The sequence below is a fragment of the Gymnoscopelus microlampas genome (assembly GCF_963454915.1).
Source record: "Gymnoscopelus microlampas genome assembly, chromosome: 10".
NCBI classification, from domain to species: domain Eukaryota; kingdom Metazoa; phylum Chordata; class Actinopteri; order Myctophiformes; family Myctophidae; genus Gymnoscopelus; species Gymnoscopelus microlampas.
Genome location: NC_139947.1, coordinates 14,466,240 through 14,487,981, shown reverse-complemented (window position 1 = coordinate 14,487,981; position 21,742 = coordinate 14,466,240). Strand labels below are relative to the sequence as shown.

Genomic DNA, 21,742 nt, shown 5'->3' with positions numbered 1-21,742 from the left:
AAAAGGCCTTTGTTCAAAATGTTACTTGAGTGAAAGTACAAAGGTATTGGCATCGAAATATACTTAAAGTACCAAAAGTAGAAGTACTATGTTTGAAAATAGCCGATCTACAAGCTCACGTGTCGCATCGACGCGTTGTGAGCTTGTAGATCGGCTATTTTCAAATAGCCTATGTACAAAATAGGGCTATTAGTGGTTAATATGTTTTATAATATAATTTATACATGCAAAGTAACTAGTAAATAAAGTGTTCAAATCATTGTACATAATAATATACAGTACTTGAGTAAATACATAGTTACTTTACACCACTGCCAATGAGGAGGTTGGCACCTTACATGGTTTCCTCCACCGCTGGTGTGTGAATGTGTGTGTGAATTGGGCGAATGTAATGCACATATAAAGCACTTTGGAGAAAGGTGCTTCATAAATGCACCATACATACCATAACCAGCTGAATGAAATGAAAGTCGGATCAGATAACATGGCTGGCAACCAGATTACACCAAAGAGAGCATGACAACAAATAAAAAATGTCCTTCTCAAAATGGCAAACGTTTTAAGTGTTCTCATCCAGAGACTCAGCACTCCGGTTCTGACCCCTGGTCTTACCTCTCTCATCTCCTGGGCGATGGTAGCCAGGCGTTCGTTCTCAGACTGGGTGTTGGTGAGGATGTTGCGCGCCTGGCGGACCTCCGCCTGCAGCTCCAGGACCCTCTGCTCGTAGTAGGCCTCCTTGGAGGCCGACTCCTGGATCAGACACTCCTCGCGGCTCTCCCCGTCTGCTGCCACCTTCCTGTGGTTGGAGTAGGCTTGTCCAAAGGCCTGAAGAAGACACAAAGATGCTGGTTAGAAATCTGGGAGTTGTTCAGAGAGGGAGCAGTCTACTTTGTAAATGATTGATGAATGATGATGATGAATGAGGGGTGGAAACACACAGAGACATAGAAATAGACTGATTTCGAAGGCTTGTGAGTTCATATTTCATTTGTCCAGTTGTTTCCAAATCGCTTTAATTCCTAAAGAGATACAGACCTCCTTAAAGCAGCGGTTAGCTGGATAATGTGAGTTAATGGCTGCAGCGAGCGGATAAGGATTGAAATATCGAAATTGCAGGATTGCAACGCCCAAAGCCTTGCTTTGTGTTGCCAGATTGTTACTGCAGCGGTTCAGCTGGGGACTCCACAGCCAACCATGCATACAGGGAGAGGAGGACAGGGCTTCACACAAAATAACAAAAAGGCCTAAATTAAAAGGTCCAGCATCTACTCAAAGAGAGATAATCAGACGCCCCCCCCCATCTGGGATGCATTAACACCCCCACAGCTCCCAGCAGGATGCCAGTCACTACATGTGCTCAGTAGAGACTCCACAGATGGGGTAACAGGAAAAGTGGGATAAAATCCTGGTAAACCCGCCAACTTAGGCCTACACTGGACACGACATCTTGACGCAGTATGTGGTCCTTGTGAGAAGACAGCATCCCAATGCTTTTAACATAATACATAATACACAAATGCACAGTATAGCCTAGTAGCCTACATACACATACATACCAGGCTTTGTTTTACACAAGGATTGAGAACCAACTAAGAATATAGGCTTCTAATTTCCTCCATAGTGATATACCGTGTGTGAGGACAGTAATGTATTGTGTCGGCGCTCACGTGCCCCGTGAGAATGTGTTGTATGAGGGGCCGGTTTTGCTATTAACAGCTCTTTCCCTTCAACATTGACCTTAATTTGTTAATGGATCACAAGGCAGACAAACTCAAACAACACATTTCAACATGACCAGAGGGAAAAAAAGGAGAGAAAGAGTGATAGAATCCACCATACAGAATGTAGGTTAGACAGACTTCTCTCTCTCTCTCTCGCGTGCTCTTTGTCGTCTTCTCAGAATTATCACCCCATGATTACACATTTCATGTCCAACCAGCAGTGATCTGTTGGCCGTTCAGATTCTCATCTGGCCTCTCAGCGTGAGTCACGCGATGGTCTGGAATCACCTGGGGCCATGGGGAATGTGTGGGCTTGTTAAAAGCCTCCACTCTATCACTGCACGTGACTGGACTGACGCTGGAGTTTATCGGGTCAACGGTGGTTCATTTTAATCCCAGTAATTCCTTCATAAAGAGGAAATCATCTGCATGTGGAAATGATATATTTCTGAACCTGACCTACTTCAAGGACTTAGTAAAAAAAAACGGGGGGAAAACGAAACATGTAGAACTAGCTTAGTGGGTTAGAGAAAAAAACATGACATCATGTCTCGTGCATGCTGGCTCGTCAAGCTGTCACGTGCTGGTCAAGATGGTGGAGATAGCAGCGCATGCTGAACACATGGTCTGTTTGCTTGACCACAAATACTAAGTATGTTAGACAGCACCTTGTGTCATATGGTCTGTAGCAATGTTATATTACACCTTTTATTCAGCCTTTCTTGGGTTTCTCTCCCTGTGTTGTATTTGTCAGCTATTTCCTGTTTACTTTAGAATACATGTCCCTCAGCTTCCCGCCTTTTTTACACCACTATATTGATCTGTCCCCTCATGGATGTCATGGATATCACAGCCCAAGTTGCAACTTGTTGCATTAATACGAATCACTGGTGTGGACTGGGCTATAGGGGATGTGTCCACCAAGGCATTATTTATCTTTGGCAGTGGAAAACAAGTGCCTATCATACGGGCTCTCAGGACTGTTTGATGCTTGAGATTCCGCATGTCTCCACTGAGTTTGGAAAGTAAGATTTCAAGTTTTGTGCCCTGCATACCTGGAACACCTTACAGGGTTTGCTGAAGTACAGCTCTCTTGTTCCCCTAGGTGACTTTCAGTCGGATATATCAACTTTGGTGCAATCTAAATTGCACCCGTTTTAATTGATGTTGATAAAGCATGTGATGTAATTTTATTTTAAATCATGTTATTTTATTTATTTATTTTTATATTGTTTGTTCTTTTCTCAGACTTGTAATCTCGGCACCACTGGAAAAGAGGGTCTCTTAGCCCTCAGTGTTTTCTGAGAATTAAATAAAGGTTGAAATTAAATTAAATTATTTCCTGATTATGTTTTCAATTGTTTTCAATGGGAGCTATGCTTAATTGCCTTTATCCAACCTTTACTTTTGCTTTATGTTGTTCATAGTTTGCCTTATGATATGATCTGATATTCTGCTCTGTTATAAGAGTCAAGATGTCTACGCTTGTCGCTTATGCCTGATAGCTATTGTTTTGTTACCTGTGTTTTGGTAGTTTAAGGTACAACTTGGCCTTTTGACACTATATACAGTATAACTATGGTCTAACTCCTGTGTTCATTAGCAGAACTACCTTACCAGGGACCTGTGTGTGTCTAATGTACTTCTCCCCATGAATTCATGTCACCACCACCTTGAAATATTGTTTCCTCTTGCCTCATCAATTACTGACTGATCCTGAATTCCACAACAGTAGTCAGTCAGAGGCTTACCAGAGTTATTCTCTGGCAAAACCCAGTGCATGCCGACTTGTGATTCCGTTCCGTCACTGGAATAAATGACGCAAGACGATGTGTGTCACCAGTCCACCACGTGAGATTACTCACTGTAGTGCACTCACTGACCCACATGGCTCGATAAAAACATCAGCTGAGTGTCTAGTAGTCTATCGTATCAATGTCATCACATCCCCCTACGCCCCGCCACGTCTAATCCATGTTTGATTAGACTGTCATTAAGAAGAGAGATTAACTCAATCGGAAAAACGGGGGAATCCTATCATTCTAATCTGACACGTGCCAGAGATAATGGGTCAGTCGTCCACACAGCGTCCCTCTCCTAACGAGGAGCACCCCAGCCAAAATCTGCTCACCCAAGCTTTGTAATCTCAGTCTTGTGATGAGAGTGACGCACGCGTCCACTACTATAATCCCACAGTGATCTGGTGACCCAATCTATAATTCACCTCCAGCCCGCCATGTGTTCACATCAGCGTCTAATATTGAGGATATGAGTGTAGATTATGAATGCATGTGAGGAGGCTGATGAAGGACAGCGGGGCGTTTAGATTGAATTGTATATGGTTATGCGGAAGCAGATGCACTAGAGTATTTTGGATAAAGATTAGAGCCCGACCAACGGCAGATGCCAGATAGACCACCACCGATTAGCGATGAGAAGAGGATTTTCGTCTATACGTGCCCAAATTAGGGATGCAAGGTTTAAAGTGGTTAAAAATCGGATAAAATCGGCTGCCTAATTGCCGATACTGACCGATATATTGGTCTAGCTCTGGAGAAGATGAATCGTGTGACTACACTACATGAAAGCTACCCTACAAAAAGATGAAAGGTCATATCTCCGTCTCATGTCTCTGATTCCAGATCAGTGCATAGATACATCACGGGCTGAGGTCAGACAGACACACAGACACCCTGCTGAGCTCTGATCCCCCCCCCCCCCATGTGTGTAGTAGACCCCTTAATGCACAGAGCAGAAGAACCATGATCAAGGGAGTCCTCTAATTGGATGAGGGGGTCAGAAAGGGTCTCTGATCTTCCTCCACTTCCTTTTTTTCCTCCCCGTCGCTCACATCATGTTATTACTTCCCTCTCTGTGTCATTTACTCATACCATCACAGTCATATGATGAACACGGGGTTAATGTGTAACTGAACATCAAACGTTGGGCAAAACTATATTGTAATAAGTCACGAGCAATGTTCAATTTCCTGGGGGGATGGGAGCATCCATGACTCTACTGTTGATACCCCCCCCTGGTTATTCGTTTGAATGGCTGGTGGTGAATGCCTGCAATAAACCAAGAGTTTCAACTCACCGTTACCTGTAATTGTGTTGTGACAATAAAGTTGATTGATTGATTGATTGATATGCCATAAGCCCTGCTTCTTTTCAGACTGAATTAAATACATGCATTTCCTTTTGATAATACATAATTTGAAATTTATGTTAACCGCAACTTTTCAAAATTAGCCAAAATGTGTCAAAAGAAATGTTTTACTTCAAAAATAGCAGATATACACGTTGTGAGCTTTAGGGCTTTCATTTCACTCTCTGGGAAGTATGTTTGTAAGAATGGAGTTTTATCTTTCATCAAAGCAAATGTTGCCATGACTTTGATCTAAACAATGAGGGCTTGTGTATCCAATTTCAGGGCATGCATGTTCAGACATGACGTGGTTGTGTCTTGTTATCTGACCAAATCCACAGCAGTGACATGGTTTTAAGTCCATGATTAGAGGGAAGGAAGGGCCAAACCAGACCTGCTTTATGGCCCAGCATGATCGCTGCTGCTGCTGCTGCTGCTTGGGAGTGAAGGGAAATGCTAAATGATATTTTCTGAAGGCTACAGGCCTATTGCTGGTGGTGTTTCTAACAGCATGGATCCAGCCTACAGAGACCTTGCAAGGTCAGAGAGTTCACATTGGTTCTCCCTGCTCAAACTCCTCCCCTACACAGTAATCCAATGAGGCGCGCAGCGCACAGAGGGGCTTTGGCTCTCTCTCTCTCTCTCTCCAACAGGTACAGTAGCAAGCAGATCAATAAGTGCAACCTCAGTAAAAACATCTAAAATTCTATTTTCAGTTTCTGATCTGCTGGGAGAAGATATGTAGGGATTTTTTTCCCTCGCATTGTGAGAACAGAACAGAACTATATGTCTCCATATAGATAGGCCTGCTGAACGGCATTGGGGGAATGTATACAGATGTCTCCAGAGATAGGTGTACTGCACAGCCTTTTGAAGTACAGGATCAAACCAACACAGTCAAGCATTAAAGCTATAATCCTTCTCCTCTCTCTTCTCCTCCGTTTCCACATGGCTGCAGTGTTTGACGGAGATAGGCCAGCACCATTTCAATCGATATCAGTGTTTTTGTTTCTTGTTTTTATAATCATTGCATTTAGGCCCAAAGCCCAATTAGAAACCACTGTAGGTGGATCAATCACTTTGAGATTTGGACAATACCTTAAAATCTCCCTTCAGTTCCCTGTTGTCTGGCAGCCTGGCTGTCCTTGACAACAGAGAAACCAAAGCTCGCACAACAAAGACCACAAGAAAAGGCAGACGAGACGGGATGGGGGAGAGAACATAAAAGTCCAAACAACATCTTTGTTTTGGGGCAAAAAGAAAGGACCTGCACCTTCCGTCCCAACACACACACACGCACACGCACACACACACACACACACACACACACACACACACACACACACACACACATGCGCACACACGCACGCACGCACACGCACTCGCACACGCACACGCACACGCACACACACAAACACAAACAAACGCACGCACACGCACACGCACAAAAGTCTTTTGTCAATGAATGATTAGGTTCTTGGTAAGCCACTGTTAACTCAGTTGGAGTTGTTTGGAGGGGCTGACAGCTTATCATCTCGTCCCGGCCTCGTCTGTAATTTTATTCAGTGATTTATTCAGACAATGACAGAGACAGGAAGGGAGACAATAAAAAACACTGAGTTGCAGTGACTTTGTGGTTTGACATTGGGTAGATTTCTGGCCAGCAGCCAGAAAGAAGTCACTTAACCACTTAAACCATATCTCATACTTCAGCTGTTCAAAAATATCATCGCGACACACTCTGATTCCTTTTTTGTTTTGTAACCCTAAACCCTTTTGTAAAAGTTTGAAAAACAGGGACGCCAGCGTGAAAGTGGTTATATAGACAGAAACAACAAATATTCACAGATTCGTCTGGGGAAAAAAATCCTAAGCCGTGGCAAGATCATGTCAACCAATCCTGCTGGTTTTGAAGCTGAAGTGCTATCGCAGTATTTTTTTCCAAGGTCCAGTGAATGCCCGATAGGGTTGAACAGAGGTCATGCTTACCTAGCAATAATAAACAAACGCTAAATGCAGCCGTGTTCAGAAACGTGATATGAGAATGCACGTGTCAATGCCCTTCGTACGAGCATTGTGTCGCCAGCTAGAGGGTGGGCTGAAGACTCAGCAAGACATTGTGACACTACAGCAGCAGGATCTGCACAACAACCTTGTTGTTTAATGAGAAAAAGAGTTGGTTGTTGTGTGGAGATTGAACAATACGGTGTTATGTCTACTGCGGTGGCGGACTGACTCATACATAAAAAGTCAGGTCACTTTGCATGCCGTGAAAGTGACTCAGTCAGGGCTGGTCAGTGGTTGAAAAAGTACTCAATTATTTTACTTTAAAAGTATCAATACTGCAGAAATGTTGAAATACTCTCAGTTACAAGTAAAGGTTCGGAATTCCAAATGTACTTGTACAAAGTACAAAAGTATTGGTATCAAAATGTACTTAAAGTACCAAAAGTAGAAAGTACTCATTATGCAGAATGTCCCATTTCACAAGTTTTCAAATGTATAAAAATAGCCAATCTACAAGCTAAGTACTAAGTAAGTATGTACTTAGTTACTTTACATCACTGAAAGTCAGGTCACTTAGCATGCCATGAGAGTGACTCAGGGCTGGTCAGTGTGTTAACCACATGAACCCTGCATGGCGTCCAAATTCTGGACATGTCACAACAACAGGCCAACATTCTGCGAAAATAGACGTTCTACAAGGTCACAACTTTTAGATCGGCTATTTTCGGGCGAAGGGATTTGGTGTAAAGGGAAAAAAGGAGGGGGCCGACATATAAAGGGTTTATAAGTGGTTAAGAGCCCACAGAGGAATGAGGGAGGAAGAAAGGGATGGAGGATGTGTGTGTGTGTGTGTGTGTGTGTGTGTGTGTGTGTGTGTGTGTGTGTGTGTGTGTGTGTGTGTGTGTGTGTGTGTGTGTGTGTGTGTGTGTGTGTGTGTGTGTGTGTGTGTGCGTGTGTGTGCGGAGGGGGTGTTTCCTGCCTCGTGCGCCTTCCCTCACGTGGAGCCACGGAACCACCATGTATGCTGTTTATCGGAACGATAAACAGCATACATCCTCGTCCCCTTCCTCCCTCTCGCTCTCTCTCTCTCTCTGTTTCATTCACAGGCCATCGCTCAAACAACACACAGAGATACATACTGTACATACATACACGCATTTTTAGGTGTGTTTGTTAGTTCTATATTTAGCTGGCCTGAACGTCACCATCTGCTTACAATAATGGATCCTTTTTTTAATGTTCATATTCTGTTCCGGAGTTGAACAGAGCTCGTTGTTTAATCAATTAAGACAGGGAACGTATCTGTGTAACCACTTAAACCATTATTTTATACTTTGGCTATTCAAAAATAGCAGATCTACAAGCTCATAGCGCGGCACCGAGTACCGCACTATGAGCTTGCAGATCTTCTATTTTTTTCAAAAATCGTGAAAATGTGTGCAAATCTTTGAGGATACATTTTTGAAGGCGAACATTTTTTACTCAAATCTTTGCTTCTGGGGGTTCCTGGAACTAAATATTTTTGAGATGGGGGTCCATGGCCAAATACATATCATTTTGGGGGTCCTTGACATTAAAAAGTTTGATAACCACTGATATGATAGCAACATAAGTGTTTCAGAAAACAGTTTGACTGATTTAGGAGACATTTTTAGAATCGGCCTCAGGTCTAAATGGGTTAACTGCAGTGCAGGGTGGTATTTACGTACAGACATTCAACTACCACTCTGCAAAACCCTACAACAGTGTGTGAGGTCTATTATTAGACTGCAATCAGAGAGAACATGGAGCGATGATGACGAACAGAGGGTGATTTTCATCCTCCTGATAATAACACAGAGGTGCTCCTTCATTCATTCACCGTCCACTGGTTCACATCCTCCTCCTCTCCCTGTCTCTCACAATGTCTCTCACGTCACTAGATATCAATGTAGAAACATACTTGTTGGCAGGATGCTCTTCTATGTAAATAAATCATTTCCCACCAGAGTGCTTCATGTAATTGTCGTTTACATGATCGCAACTGTCTGATTTAACAATCACATTTTGTCAGAGAGAGAGAGAGAGAGAGAGAGAGAGAGAGAGAGAGAGAGAGAGAGAGAGAGAGAGAGAGAGGAGGGATAAAGGGATAGAAAACAGACAGAACGAGAGGGGAGAGAGAGATGCAAATTGCAAAGGGAAATGAGATTGAAGGTGGAAGAGACATTATGCCTGATTTATACTTACACTTGGATGCCGGTGTTGTGCACAGAGAAAAATAGCAGATCTGTAAGCTCACAGTGCATTGCATTATGATATGTTGTGTGCTTGCAGTTCTGCTATTTTAGGTTGCATGAAATAATGCGCAACCAAGTACGAACCGGGCATTAGATATTGTCTGGCACAGAGCCACATTGATTCACAGAGTACAGCAGGGCCCGCACATACACACGTAGGCGCGCGCGCGCGCACACGCACACACACACACACACACACACACACACACACACACACACACACACACACACACACACACACACACACACACGCACACACACTCCATTTCCAATTTCGTGCCCTGCAATCAACCATTCTGCACCAGCCATGTTGAGGCCTGTTCTGCTCTCCTGAGATGAAGCCAGAAGAATGCATTGATAGCCCCAGGTCTTCTCCTTGATGCAGCAACCTGCACCTCAGTCACAACCGCTCCGCACAGGCTGAGCGCTTCTATATACGCCAGAGGCAAGGCATACACCACAGAGAATATGAGGGAAGAAGAGATGCTGAGGTGAGGGATGCATCGCACACTAAACATTAAGGACATTTCCTGGAATAGAGCCATGATTTCTCCCACAACGCTGCTTTTCTGTAAGCTCAAAGTGAGCAAAGCTTACAGTGTGAGACAGACAAAAACACAGACAAAAACACTGGCCATAACATAAAAAAAACAAATAGTAATAGAACTTCAATGGTTTGACCCATTGCCCGATTCTAGAAATGTCTTCTAAATCAGTTTCTCACACTTTGAACACAAGATGTTTAAAAAATGTCCAAAAAATAGCAGACATGCAAGCTCACAGCGCGTCACTTCGTGACACACTGTGAGCTTGCATGTCTGCTATTTTTGAATAGCCAACGCTAAAATCTAAAATGACACAGATGCTTTCCCGGATTGAATGGTTTTAAGCAATAATAATAATAATAAATATAGCTGCAAGCAGCAATTAGCGGTTTCGAGAATAATGGCAGACTGGCAGACTGTGACAAGAGTGGCAGACTGGCAGACTTTGACAGAGTGGCAGACTGGCAGACTGGCAGACTGGCAGACTTTGACAGAGTGGCAGACTGGCAGACTGTGACAGAGTGGCAGACTGGCAGACTGGCAGACTGTGACAGACTGTGGCAGACTGGCAGACAGACAGACTGTGGCAGACTGGCAGACTGGCAGACAGACAGACAGACAGTGACAGAGTGGCAGACTGTGACAGAGTGAGAGAGAGAGAGAGAGAGAGAGAGAGAGAGAGAGAGAGAGAGAGAGAGAGAGAGAAGAGAGAGAGAGAGAGAGAGAGAGAGAGAGAGAGAGAGAGAGAGAGAGAGAGAGAGAGAGAGAGAGAGAGAGAGAGAGAGAGCAAAGTGCACATGTCTGAATTAACAGGGTCATGTTTTGCATAATGCAATTTAAATGTAAACTGTGACAAGTGGGGTTTGAGCCGTGGACCTTTGGCACATGAGACTAACACTGTATTGATCAAGCTATTCAATCCACAGCCTTGGTCAGTGAGAAGGGAGAATCCAACAAAACAAAACAAAACAAAAGAGGGAATGAAGTACATCATACATTGAAAACAAGTACTCTAAATAAGCGTTTCATTTAACAATTGCATGTTTATTCATTGATACAGTCATGTTGTGTGTAATGCAATTGAGTTGAGGTCTGCATGAGGTGAGATTTGAACCGGCGACGCTCTGGTATCAAGGCAGATGATTAAGCCATTGGGCCAACAGACCCGAACTGATGAAAAGGGAGTTCACACATGACACACTTTCACGCAAATTGCTCAGAAATACTGGATTTAAATGTTTTTCAAACTGCTCAAAATTGCAGACAATCTAAGGGCGGAGTTTACTGGTTAACAATTGCACATGCATTCATTGATACAGTCATGTTGTGTGCAATGCAATTATAATGAATTCTACATGACGTGGGATTCGAACCAGGAACCCTGTGGTTTCAAGGCAGATGATTAAGCCATTGGGCCAACAGACCTGTACTAGTGAAAAGGGAGTTCACACACATGACACACTTTCACGCAAATTGCTCAGAAATCCTTGGTTTAAATGTTTTTCAAACTGCTCAATATATTTCGGAATGGAAACTAGTGGAAAATAGTCGATCTACAAGCTCACAACGCGTTGCTATCTAAAAAGGTGTGAGATTGTAGATCGGCTATTTTCACAAGAAAGTATGTCATACATAAAAAAAAACTACTCTCAAAAGCATTTCGTGTTATTGTCTAAACATTGCACTTGTCTGAATTAACAGGGTCATGTTTTGTACAATGCAATTTAAATGTGAACTGTAATAAGTGGGATTTGAACCAGGGACCTTCGGCACATGAGACTCACACTCTACTGGTGGAGCTATCCAATACACAGCCTTAGACAGTGAAAAGGGAGAATCCAACAAAACAAAACAAAAGCGCGAATGAAGTACGTCATACATTGAAAAGAACTACTTTCAAGTATGCATTTCTCGTCATCTTTAACAATTGCACATGTATTCATTGGTATAGTCATGTTGTGTGCAATGCAATTATAATTAAGTCTAACTGAGGTGGGATTCGAACCGGCTACCCTATGGTTTCAAGGCAGATGATTAAGCGATCAAGCTATTGAACCAACACACCTGAACCTGTGAAAAAGGGCCTCAAACATGTATTTGACACAGTTTCATGCAAATTGCTCAGAAATCCTGGATTTAAATGTTTTTCAAACTGCTCAAAATTGCAGACAATCTAAGGGCAGAGCTTACTGGTCAAAGTGATACATGTGTTCCTCATGAGTCAAGGCACATGTGTAAGCAGGTTTAACGGCTGTCGGCCAAACGAGGCATGACTTTTGCCTGTTTAAAGTTTGCATTTTCAAAAAATTGCTATAGCGCCCCCCTTTGACCAATTGGAGTAAGATTGGTTTCAGTGATACTTGGAAGGACCCTCTACAATATTGCAAAGTGTCAAACAAATGTGAGTCTGCATGTATGTGTTAGGGGCAGATGAATAATTTAAAAAAAGCTGCAATTTTCATTGGCTTATAAAAGCTTAACGTTTTCACTTATGGAAAATCCGCTAAGTTACGTCTGTCGGCATTGGTCCAAAGTTCATGTGTATACAGTTTCGTACAGATTGCTCATAAATCCCAGGAGAAGTGATTTTTTTACTGCTTTTTACTGCTTTTCATAGAATTCGAAATGGTGGGAGATCTAAAGGTCAGAGGTCAAAAGTCAAACAGCGAAAGTTGTTAGGCATGAGGAGACGCATGTGTGTATCGAAGTTTCATGGCTGTAGGTCGAACAGGGCATGAGCTGTACCTGTTCAAAGTTGGCATTTTCAATTGAGTGCTACAGCGCCACCCTTTGGCCAATGGTTGTGAGTTTCGGGTTTTCGCCGTTTGGCATAGCCCTCTACCATATTGCCGAATTTCATAAGAAGTGACCAGGCGGTTAGGCCAGAACTGGCAAAACCGGCGGAAGATCATGAATTCTTACAGATGTAATAGGGTTCGAAGCCAGAGGCTCTCGAAACCTAATAAAAACATTGATCTTATGCTGAATTGACCCCCCACCCCCACAAGGGCGTGAACCTCCCTAAAACCAGCGTCATCCCTGGAGCAGGGTGAGGCAAGGGCAGGAGAGAGAGAGAGAGAAAAATGCTGAAAGGATTGGAACTGTACATACTGGGCTCCTCACTCACTCACATCCCACAAAGTTACAGGTCTGTGCTAATCAGACTCTGGAGGCCCACTATAACACGCCTGACTGAGAAAACCACCCGCAACCACAGAAAACATCAGTACAGTCCTAATTATAACTAACTTTGCAGTGATACACCAAACCAACAGAGCTGTTCTCTCTGCCAACCCCAGGGCTGTTATGCTTGATTAATACTTCGTCGCACGCCAAGTTCTGCCAACATTGCGCCATGCGACGCGTTGTCAGCTTGTAGATCGCTTGTATATCGTTGCGTGACAAAGTCTAATCAGATTCAGCTCTGCTTTTGGACTGATTGAGTGTTGTACACAACATCAACACAGAGAGTGGAGTTGGGGCGTCGATAGCCGAGTGGTTTACGGTCCGTACAGCGTACCACATGATGATGATGACTGATTAAGAGTCCCCGGTTTGATTCCCGGGCCGCACGGAATCTTTTCTGCATGTCACTGCCCTACTCTCTCACCTTGTTTCCCGTACTATCAATAAAGGGCAGAAAAGCTCCCCAAAAGTAATACAAATGGCCTAGACCGTGGCGTCGCGGTCTAGGCACCCTGGTTGCAAATCCTTAATAGCAGTGTGCCGCGGGTTCGCGTCCCGTTCCCGCCGGCCTTTCCTGCATGTCTTCCCCCATCTCTCTCCCCATTCTTCCTGTCGACATACTTTCCCTGTCCCTCTCCAATAAAAAAACAATAAAAAAATACCAAAAACAAATCTTAAAAAAAAAAAAAAAGGAATACAAATGTTGAGAATAGCATCAACTAAATCATGTTTTAGTCGACTATTAAGTGGGATGTATTAATGATTGCTTGAAGTGGGCATTCAGCCATGTCAGACGTCATGTTCAAACGCATATACCGGTCATCCATATTCATAGAATGAGGTTCATATACATATACATTATGTCTAAACTGACAGCAGACTGGAGAGGATAATGTTCATGTAAAGCATACAGTATTTTAACACACACCTGCCAGCAGTGAGTTTGAGTGTGAGTGTGAGTGTGAGTGTGAGTGTGTGCGTGTGCGTGTGCGTGTGCGTGTGCGTGTGCGTGTGCGTGTGCGTGTGCGTGCGTGCATCTGTGTGTCTGCAGAGTGTTGGTGTGTATCCACGGTGTGACTCCTGTGTTATTAGCACTAAAAGCAGTCATTATGGGTTCTGCGGCGGCGGCAAAATACCTAGCGCCTTCATGTGGCTGACAACATGTTATCCGTGGGAGGACTCGAGTGGGGCGTCACCTATACGAGGTATGGAATGTTTCATTTAGCCAGCGAGGGCCATTTTCATTCCAGAAACAAGTGAAATGTAGGCCACTAAAACAAACCGTGTTCTAAATCTAATCTATGATGATAAACATTTACAAAGCCACCGCAGCTCTGTGTTTTCTGAGAACGTTGGTCTTGGCTTACAGGTTATTCTTGGTTTATTGACATAGGAACGCTGAAAAGAGGGCAGAAATCACACCGGGGCACTTCGTACGTGCCAAGAAAACGCTCTGTTATTTGCCGAGCAATCGAGGACGTGAACCACGCTATTGTTTTTCAACCGTCCGTTTGAAAAACAAAAAGCCACCGCTATCTCCTGGTGGCAGTTCATGAAATAATAAAGAGGCACGTGTTTGTGGAGTCTGTTTATCCATTCTATTGTTTAGCTGCTAAATCTGTTATTGAATAGAGATAAAAAGCCAGGGTCTCGAGGGAGAACCACACTCAATAGGGCTGATACACTGCACCACCATATCAGTGCCCGGCTGTGAGATCTGCTTTTCTTATCGCCTTTCATATCTCAGCTATGCTCCGTACCAGCTCTGGACAAACAGGACCTCAGCCATTTGCAATGCAAAGAAACTCCTTATCTGCCAGGCCATGGAGTCTGCATGCCTGTCGTTCTGCCTTCTTCCCCAACACTAAAGCTGTCTGTCTGCCAGGCCCTATATAGTCTGCCTGTCGTTCTGCCTTCCTCCCCATACACATTCAGCTGTCTGTCTGTCAAATTTCTTTCAATGGATTTTCAGAAAGTTTCAAAGAGAAAAGAAACATAATCAGAAATTTAAGAATTGTTTTTAAAATAATTCATTCCCCCCCCCCCAAAAAATACAACAAAAATAATTCTAAAATAGTGAAAATAGCTGATCTACAAGATTGTTGAATTGGGGCTTCAGTGATGAATTTATAATATATTCTTGTAAGTTTGGGTCCTGGGGAGACAGCAAATTCCTATTTTGGGTCTCGAAAGTCTGCCTGTCGCACTGTCTACCTCCACCAACACTCTGAGCAGCTGAAACCTTGCAGATCCACGGGCCTGAACCCCCTCCGTTGTCAAGGATACCATGCCAATTACAGTGACAGAGCGAGGGGCAGGGGCTTCCTACTGACACAGATGGCTGTTTCAGAGCCGCGTCCAACACAACCTGCTCTCTCCAATCCTTCTCTGGCTACAGTCCTGATCAACCAGTATATCATAGCGCGGCACTCGGTGCCGCTTGTATATCTGCTATTTTTGAATATCCAAAGAAATCTAAAGTGACACAGATGCGTTTTGAATGGGTTAAGTGGTAGGGGGGTGAGCTGGAATCTGAAGAGGTGAGTCTTCAGATCATGGCGGTAAATTGGGAGTTGAGTCTGCAGTTCTGACTTTACGTTGGGAGTTCAAAGTACGTTTCTCCTCGCTCACAGAACGTGCGCTGCCGTCGGTGTGCTTTCGGAGAATTGCTGCTTTTGCTCTGTGCTGCTGAGCCCAGACCTGATCCATGGTAAACCGCTGTTCCAAGTCTCCTTTCTGTATTACAGAGCATGTCTGCTCCCATATGATATGACTGCCACCACTGAACACAAATCACCCCTTCCTGCTGCCAAGAAAAGGAGAGCAGCTGGGATGCAGCTGACGATAATATGTGTGCATTGTGTACACACACACACACACACACACACACACACACACACACACACACACACACACACACACACATATACATGATTACATTACCTTACCATGTCCCAGGGCAGGAGGAAAGAGGAAGGGGGGAAAGAGGAAGGGGTGGGGTCTCCATCTATTTGTTTGTGTATTGTTGTTTTTCCATGCATATGATGCATGCTTATCGGCCAGCTGTTATTTAACCCCATCAGCGATAGTCTATTAAATGAATAAACGTGTACAAGGCCGTAAGGAGGAGTTCCTTTTCATCATCCTAGACTCGTGCATCAATCCCCAGACATGTCCAATCAATCAGGGAGCAGACGGGATGGATGGGGGTGGGGCAGGAGAGGTCTGTCTCAATTTCAATTTCTGCAGTCTGGTTTTGTTCTGTTCCTCAATGCTAACCTCTCAGGTGTTAAAGCAAAAACTAATATTACAACTGAAAGGTTTTGTCCGGCCAAGTCCCAATCTGCGAGTTGTGAAACAGTGTGAAAGGAGCCCCGCCCCCACACACTAGCGCTCTCTGTTTATTATTGTTAGCACAATGTGAAATTATGATGTTTTGGTATTATCGTTCTAAACCTATACGTTCCTGCTATCCTACGTACAGCCAACCATGCAGTTAAAAATAAAATCGCAGATTGAAGTTTTAACCTTATATATCCAAGAACGTTACATTAGGATTTCATGGAAGATGCTTCTAATCTGAACATGACATGTGTTCTATTGCTAGTTTGACCAATTCAAATACTCTTTAGTATAAAAAATATATACATATATTATTACTGTACAGTAGGTGTAGGGCTTGACAGAGCCGCAGAGTTAAAGTTACAAGCCAAGAGAAAGGCACGCTCTCGTCTCTACGGAATCCTAAATGACTGAAATGAGTTGTGGCGACTGAGAACTTTAATCCATGTGTAACCTCCTTCTGTCCAGCACTCATCAAACTAAGCTAAATGACTATGGTGACACATCTCCATGTCCCCGTCTCTCCTTTCCTACTCGCCCGTTTCACAAACCCAGGAGCTTCTCTGTTGGGCGAGTGACCCATTGCTCACACACAGACACAGAATAGCGACCCCCCATTCCCTCTCACAGTTATATCACACTGTGTGTGTGTGCGCGCGTGCGTGCGTGCGTCTGTGTGTGAGCAATGGGTCACTCGCCCAACAGAGAAGCTCCTGGGTTTGTGAAACGGGCGAGTAGGAAAGGAGAGACGGGGACATGGAGATGTGTCACCATAGAGTTCATTTAGCTTAGTTTGATGAGTGCTGGACAGAAGGAGGTTACAAGACCTCACTCTCAGCAAGGTTAAATATTGAGTCAGGGTGGCATAGCCCTGCAATATGAGACCATGTCTGCTGCTGCCATGAACAATCATTTCATTTGTGTGTGTGTGTGTGTGTGTGTGTGTGTGTGTGTGTGTGTGTGTGTGTGTGTGTGTGTGTGTGTGCGTGCTTGTGTGTGTGTAGTATGTGTGTGTGTGTGCCCATAGCCATTGAAGCACAGTGTGTGTGAGACTTCATATACCACCGTAGAGGCCATGCATACAAAACGTAAACAATTAGGTGTCTCCATTTTAATCAAACAATGTGCCTTCATTAAAATAAAAAAAAATGCATCCACGTAAACAATGCATCAGGCTCTCTAATGACAGGCATTCAAATACAAAACAATTCTCATATGAGAGCTGCAAAGTACACAAGCGTACATAAAAGAAATCAAGTCGAGGCTATTCTCTTATTTAAATCCCCCAGCACTTTAGTCTCATTAGAGCAGATGGGAGGAGGAAGCTCTATTCTTCTAGGCTCGCTGATAAAAAAGAGAGCGAACTGGGTTTCCCACAGGGAACCCTGGCATTGCCCAACGCCCCTCCCATCTCCACCCCCCCTCCCCTAATTCTCAAGGACCCCTGAGAGACGGGCACAACCCCTCCCCTCTCTCCATCACAAACTCCCATGTTGTTATCGCTATAAAGCTATAGCCCACCCCTCCTCGCTCAATCTCCTTTCCTGTTCACGTTCTGTCCACTCCCAGAGACCCCCCCCTCCTGGGCCAGAGGGTCTCCTCCGCTCCGTCAGTCCACCATCCACGCCACCAAACAATACACCCTGATAGAGAGGGTGGGGGGGGACCCCAGACCCACTAGCCTACTTTCACTAGGAGCCTGGGGGGATAGGGTGGGGGGGTATGGAGATCTGGGGGTCTATAAATGTGTCCCTGTTCTCTGATTGTGGCGACAGTGTTAATGTTAACAGGAGGAGCCCCCCATGGCGAAGGGACCTAGTAACCTGCTAATGTTCCATTAGCTAGAGCCATTCAATTTGGCTAACATCCAAAAAGGCGAGATGCAGTGATTCTCAACCTTTTTTAATTTCAAGGACCCCCAGTGTGATTATGCATTAGGCCACAGACACCCTAGTTTCATCTCTGGACCAATAATCTACACTGTAAAATCCTGGGTGTTTAAATTTAACTCAGAGAGAGTGTACAAAATAGAATCGACTGGACCCCGTAAGGGTCCATTTGATTCCACTTGCACACTCTCAGAGTTACAGAGCCGTATGGGTCCATTTGGTTCCTATTCTAACCATAAATCGTCTCTGTCGGGTGGAAACCATGTCCAAAACTGTTACTTTTCAGGATTCAAATTCAAAAATAGAAAAAGTAGCAGATCTACAAGCTCGAAACGCGTCGCTTCGCGCCTCGTTTTGAGCTTGTAGATCTGCTACTTTCGATGCTTTTGTGTGACACTGATGTATGATCAAGTAGGGAATTAATTTACGAAAAAACACAAAAAGTTAAAATATGAAGATAGGAGGTTTCTGCCCGACAGCAACAAAATAATTTAGCTGGAGAATCGGCCCTCTGGTCAAATGAATTCAAGTGAGATGAGATGAGATGAGGTGAGAGGCTTCACCCTGTCATTCAGGAGATAATGGGGATGAGTGGAGCTGGTGAAATTACAGAGGGACCCGGAGAGGCGTGTGCCAAAATATCCTGTAAACACAGGGGGGGGGGGGGGGGTGACTGATACCCATCTGTCTGGATCTCTCATCCTCTGGCGTCTCATTTTCAGAAGCAGACAACACAAGCACACTGTACGACAATGTACGGCAAAATGTATGCCACAAACTTCAATAAGTTCCTGGAGGGCTTTGAAGATAGGCGCTATGTTCTCCCACCTCCATCTGACTGACCGTCCTCAGTGAACCCATATCAGTTTACAGAAGATACCAGTGTGCTACGGGAGAAGAGTGTGTAGGAGTACGCTGTGCAAATCAGATAATCTCTGAATAAGTATTTCTTGAAAATGGCAGGCATTCAATCCGGGAAAGCATCTGTGTCATTTTTGATTTTAGCTATAAACATTATTTTATACTTTGGCTGTTCAAAAATAGAAGATATACAAGCTCATAGCGTGGCTATTTTTTTGAAAAATCTTGAAAATGTGTGTAAATCTTTGAATATATATATTATAGGGAACATTTGTAACTCAAATCTTTGCTTCTGGGGGTACCTGGAACTATATATTTTGAGATGGGGTCTGCAGCCGAATGTCAAAAAGCGCAAAATTAATTCTAAATTCCAATCAATTGAAGTTCTGCACAAATAGAACATTTACAATTAGCAAGCTCACAACATTGTGAGGGTGCATTGTGAGTGTGTATATCTGCTATTTTTGAAAATGTTTTAAAACGTCTGAAAATGTGTGCTGGCTATAATGACATGCCCAAAATAAGGACGCCAGGTTGAAAGTAATTATTGGGACACATCGGCGTCGTAATTGCCGCGATATAGCTAAGCCCCTCTTCCCCTGTCTGAGCCGTTCTGCAGAGATGATATGGGTACGACACCTCACACCCCCCTGTGAGTGTGTGTGTGTGTGTGTGTGTGTGTGTGTGTGTGTGTGTGTGTGTGTGTGTGTGTGTGTGTGTGTGTGTGTGTGTGTGTGTGTGTGTGTGTGTGTGTGTGTGTGTGTGTGTGTGTGTGCAAGAGTGGGGGTCAGGGAGGGCACCCACCATCTGTCCTCTTATAGTGACTCTAAACATATTTATTCCCGCCCTCCGTATATGCTATTGAACGTGGGCTGATCCTGGGGGTTCAAATACCCCAAGCCAGGGGCTCTTCAATATGCCCTCTGGGCATGCAAGGAAGAGCTCAGAAAAAAAACATGGATTAGAAAAGTGTGTGTGTGCAGACTGTGCACACACACACACACACACACACACACACACACACACACACACACGTGCGTCTGTATTTATTTTAAAAGGTTCAGTCAGTCAAACACACCAACACTTGAGTAACTGTAACTGCCTGCCTGTGTACGCTGAGATTAGGTGAGATTATAGAATGTTAGCCAAACCACCTCTGTCCAGTCTAACCACTTTCAACCTGGCGCCCCTATATTGGGCATGCAGGCTAAAGTTTTCAAACATTGTCAAAAATACCAGATCTACAAACTGTGTCTCTTTCTGCTACTACTAGACACTACAATCTTACTATGAAGTATAACATAAGGCTTAAGTAGTTAACACGCTACAGGGGATGGATTAGTTTTACTACGCTGCTGTCCTAAGTACTAGTAGGTTGGAGTGGCTTATCGAAGGTATCGGCTGAGAACAAGGTGTATATATATATATATAGCCTTTTCGATGCACAAGACCCCTGGGAGATGGATTGCTGAGGTGGAGCACAACACCTACCATCAGCTCCCAGCACTTACTGTACGTGCACGACATACGCTACTCATGCTACTCATACGCTGAGTTGAACTCAGAACCTTGTGCCCCAAAGGTGAGTGCTCTATCGACTGAGCTACTCGGACACTGTCTGTAACTTTTATCATAATTTGCATACAGTATTTGCTCTTCATTTACAGCAAACGCAGAGAAGCAGTGACCCTTTCAGCCAACCATGACATTGTTGGTGACCAGTTCTGAACGGAAATCGCTATGAGAGTGAATAGTTCTGATCAATACCTAAACGACTCCCAGTGGCGTTCATATTGACTGACACTTCCTGTCTCTGATACCATGACAACTGGCAAAAAAACAGGAAAAGCAACACGCTGAGCGTGGAATTTAGTGACACACAGCGGGAAGACAACCACATTCCTCTCACAAGGATCCAGTGTCCACCAACAACAAGGGTCAACGCCTCATCGGTCAAAGTTTACGCACTACACAGATTTCTTACATAAGTAGAAGTAGCAATACCACCATCTATAAATACTCTGTAAGACTTAATATGAAGGTTGGGTATATATAATCATTATAATCGCATTTATAATAATGATAATTATTATAATGGGCTTCTTTTACAAGTAAAAGGCCTGTATTTGACAAAATCATCAATAAAAGTTCAAAAGTGTTGGCATCAAAATATACTTACAGTACCAAAGAAAAAGCTTGTCAGCTTGTAGATCGGCTATTTTTGAACAGCCGAAGTATAGGACTAAAATAGGTAATGTATGTTTTGTATCAATAATCTAAATCTGCAAAGTAACGTGTAACTCAAGTATTCAAATCATTTTGTAGTGGAGTAAAAAGTACAATATTTGCCTCTGAGATATTAGGAGTCGAAGTATCAAATAATGTTAAATACTCAAGTAAAGTGAATGAACCTCACAATTGTACTTAAGTACAGTACTTGAGTAAATGTACTTGGTTACTTTCCACCACTGACGGTGACTTTACTGATGCATCCCATGGGGTTATCTCCCCCTTGATCCCCTCTATGTATCCCATGGGGTTATATTCTACCCCCCCTGATCCCCTCATACAAGATCCGGTCTGATACAAGAGTCATATTTCAGCTGCTTCCTGGCTCCTTTAAATACCCACAGCTCCTACAGACGTAAACAGGATACGGGCCTGGTGGCTTCTGACTCTAAATTCAATAGAGGGAAGAGGTGCAGCGTTGAGGGAGCAGGGAGGTCGTTCGGTCCAGCGCAACCTATGGAATTCTCCCGTGTAATTTA

At 43.8% G+C, this 21,742-nt stretch overlaps 1 protein-coding gene across 4 annotated transcripts in view; it reads right to left on the bottom strand.

Annotated features, from left to right (window-relative positions):
* LOC311052848 (protein bicaudal D homolog 2-like) overlaps positions 1–21,742 on the bottom strand; it is a 424,382-nt gene that overhangs the window by 390,628 nt on the left and 12,012 nt on the right. For all 4 annotated transcript variants that reach the window (XR_014601558.1, XR_014601559.1, XM_084068076.1 and 1 more), the window contains exon 2: positions 613–825. Coding sequence is in view for 2 of the 4 variants with exons in the window: in XM_084068076.1 (XP_083924202.1) it covers positions 613–825 (213 nt within the window). In the remaining 2 variants the exon portion in view is untranslated. The remainder of the gene's footprint in view (positions 1–612; positions 826–21,742) is intronic.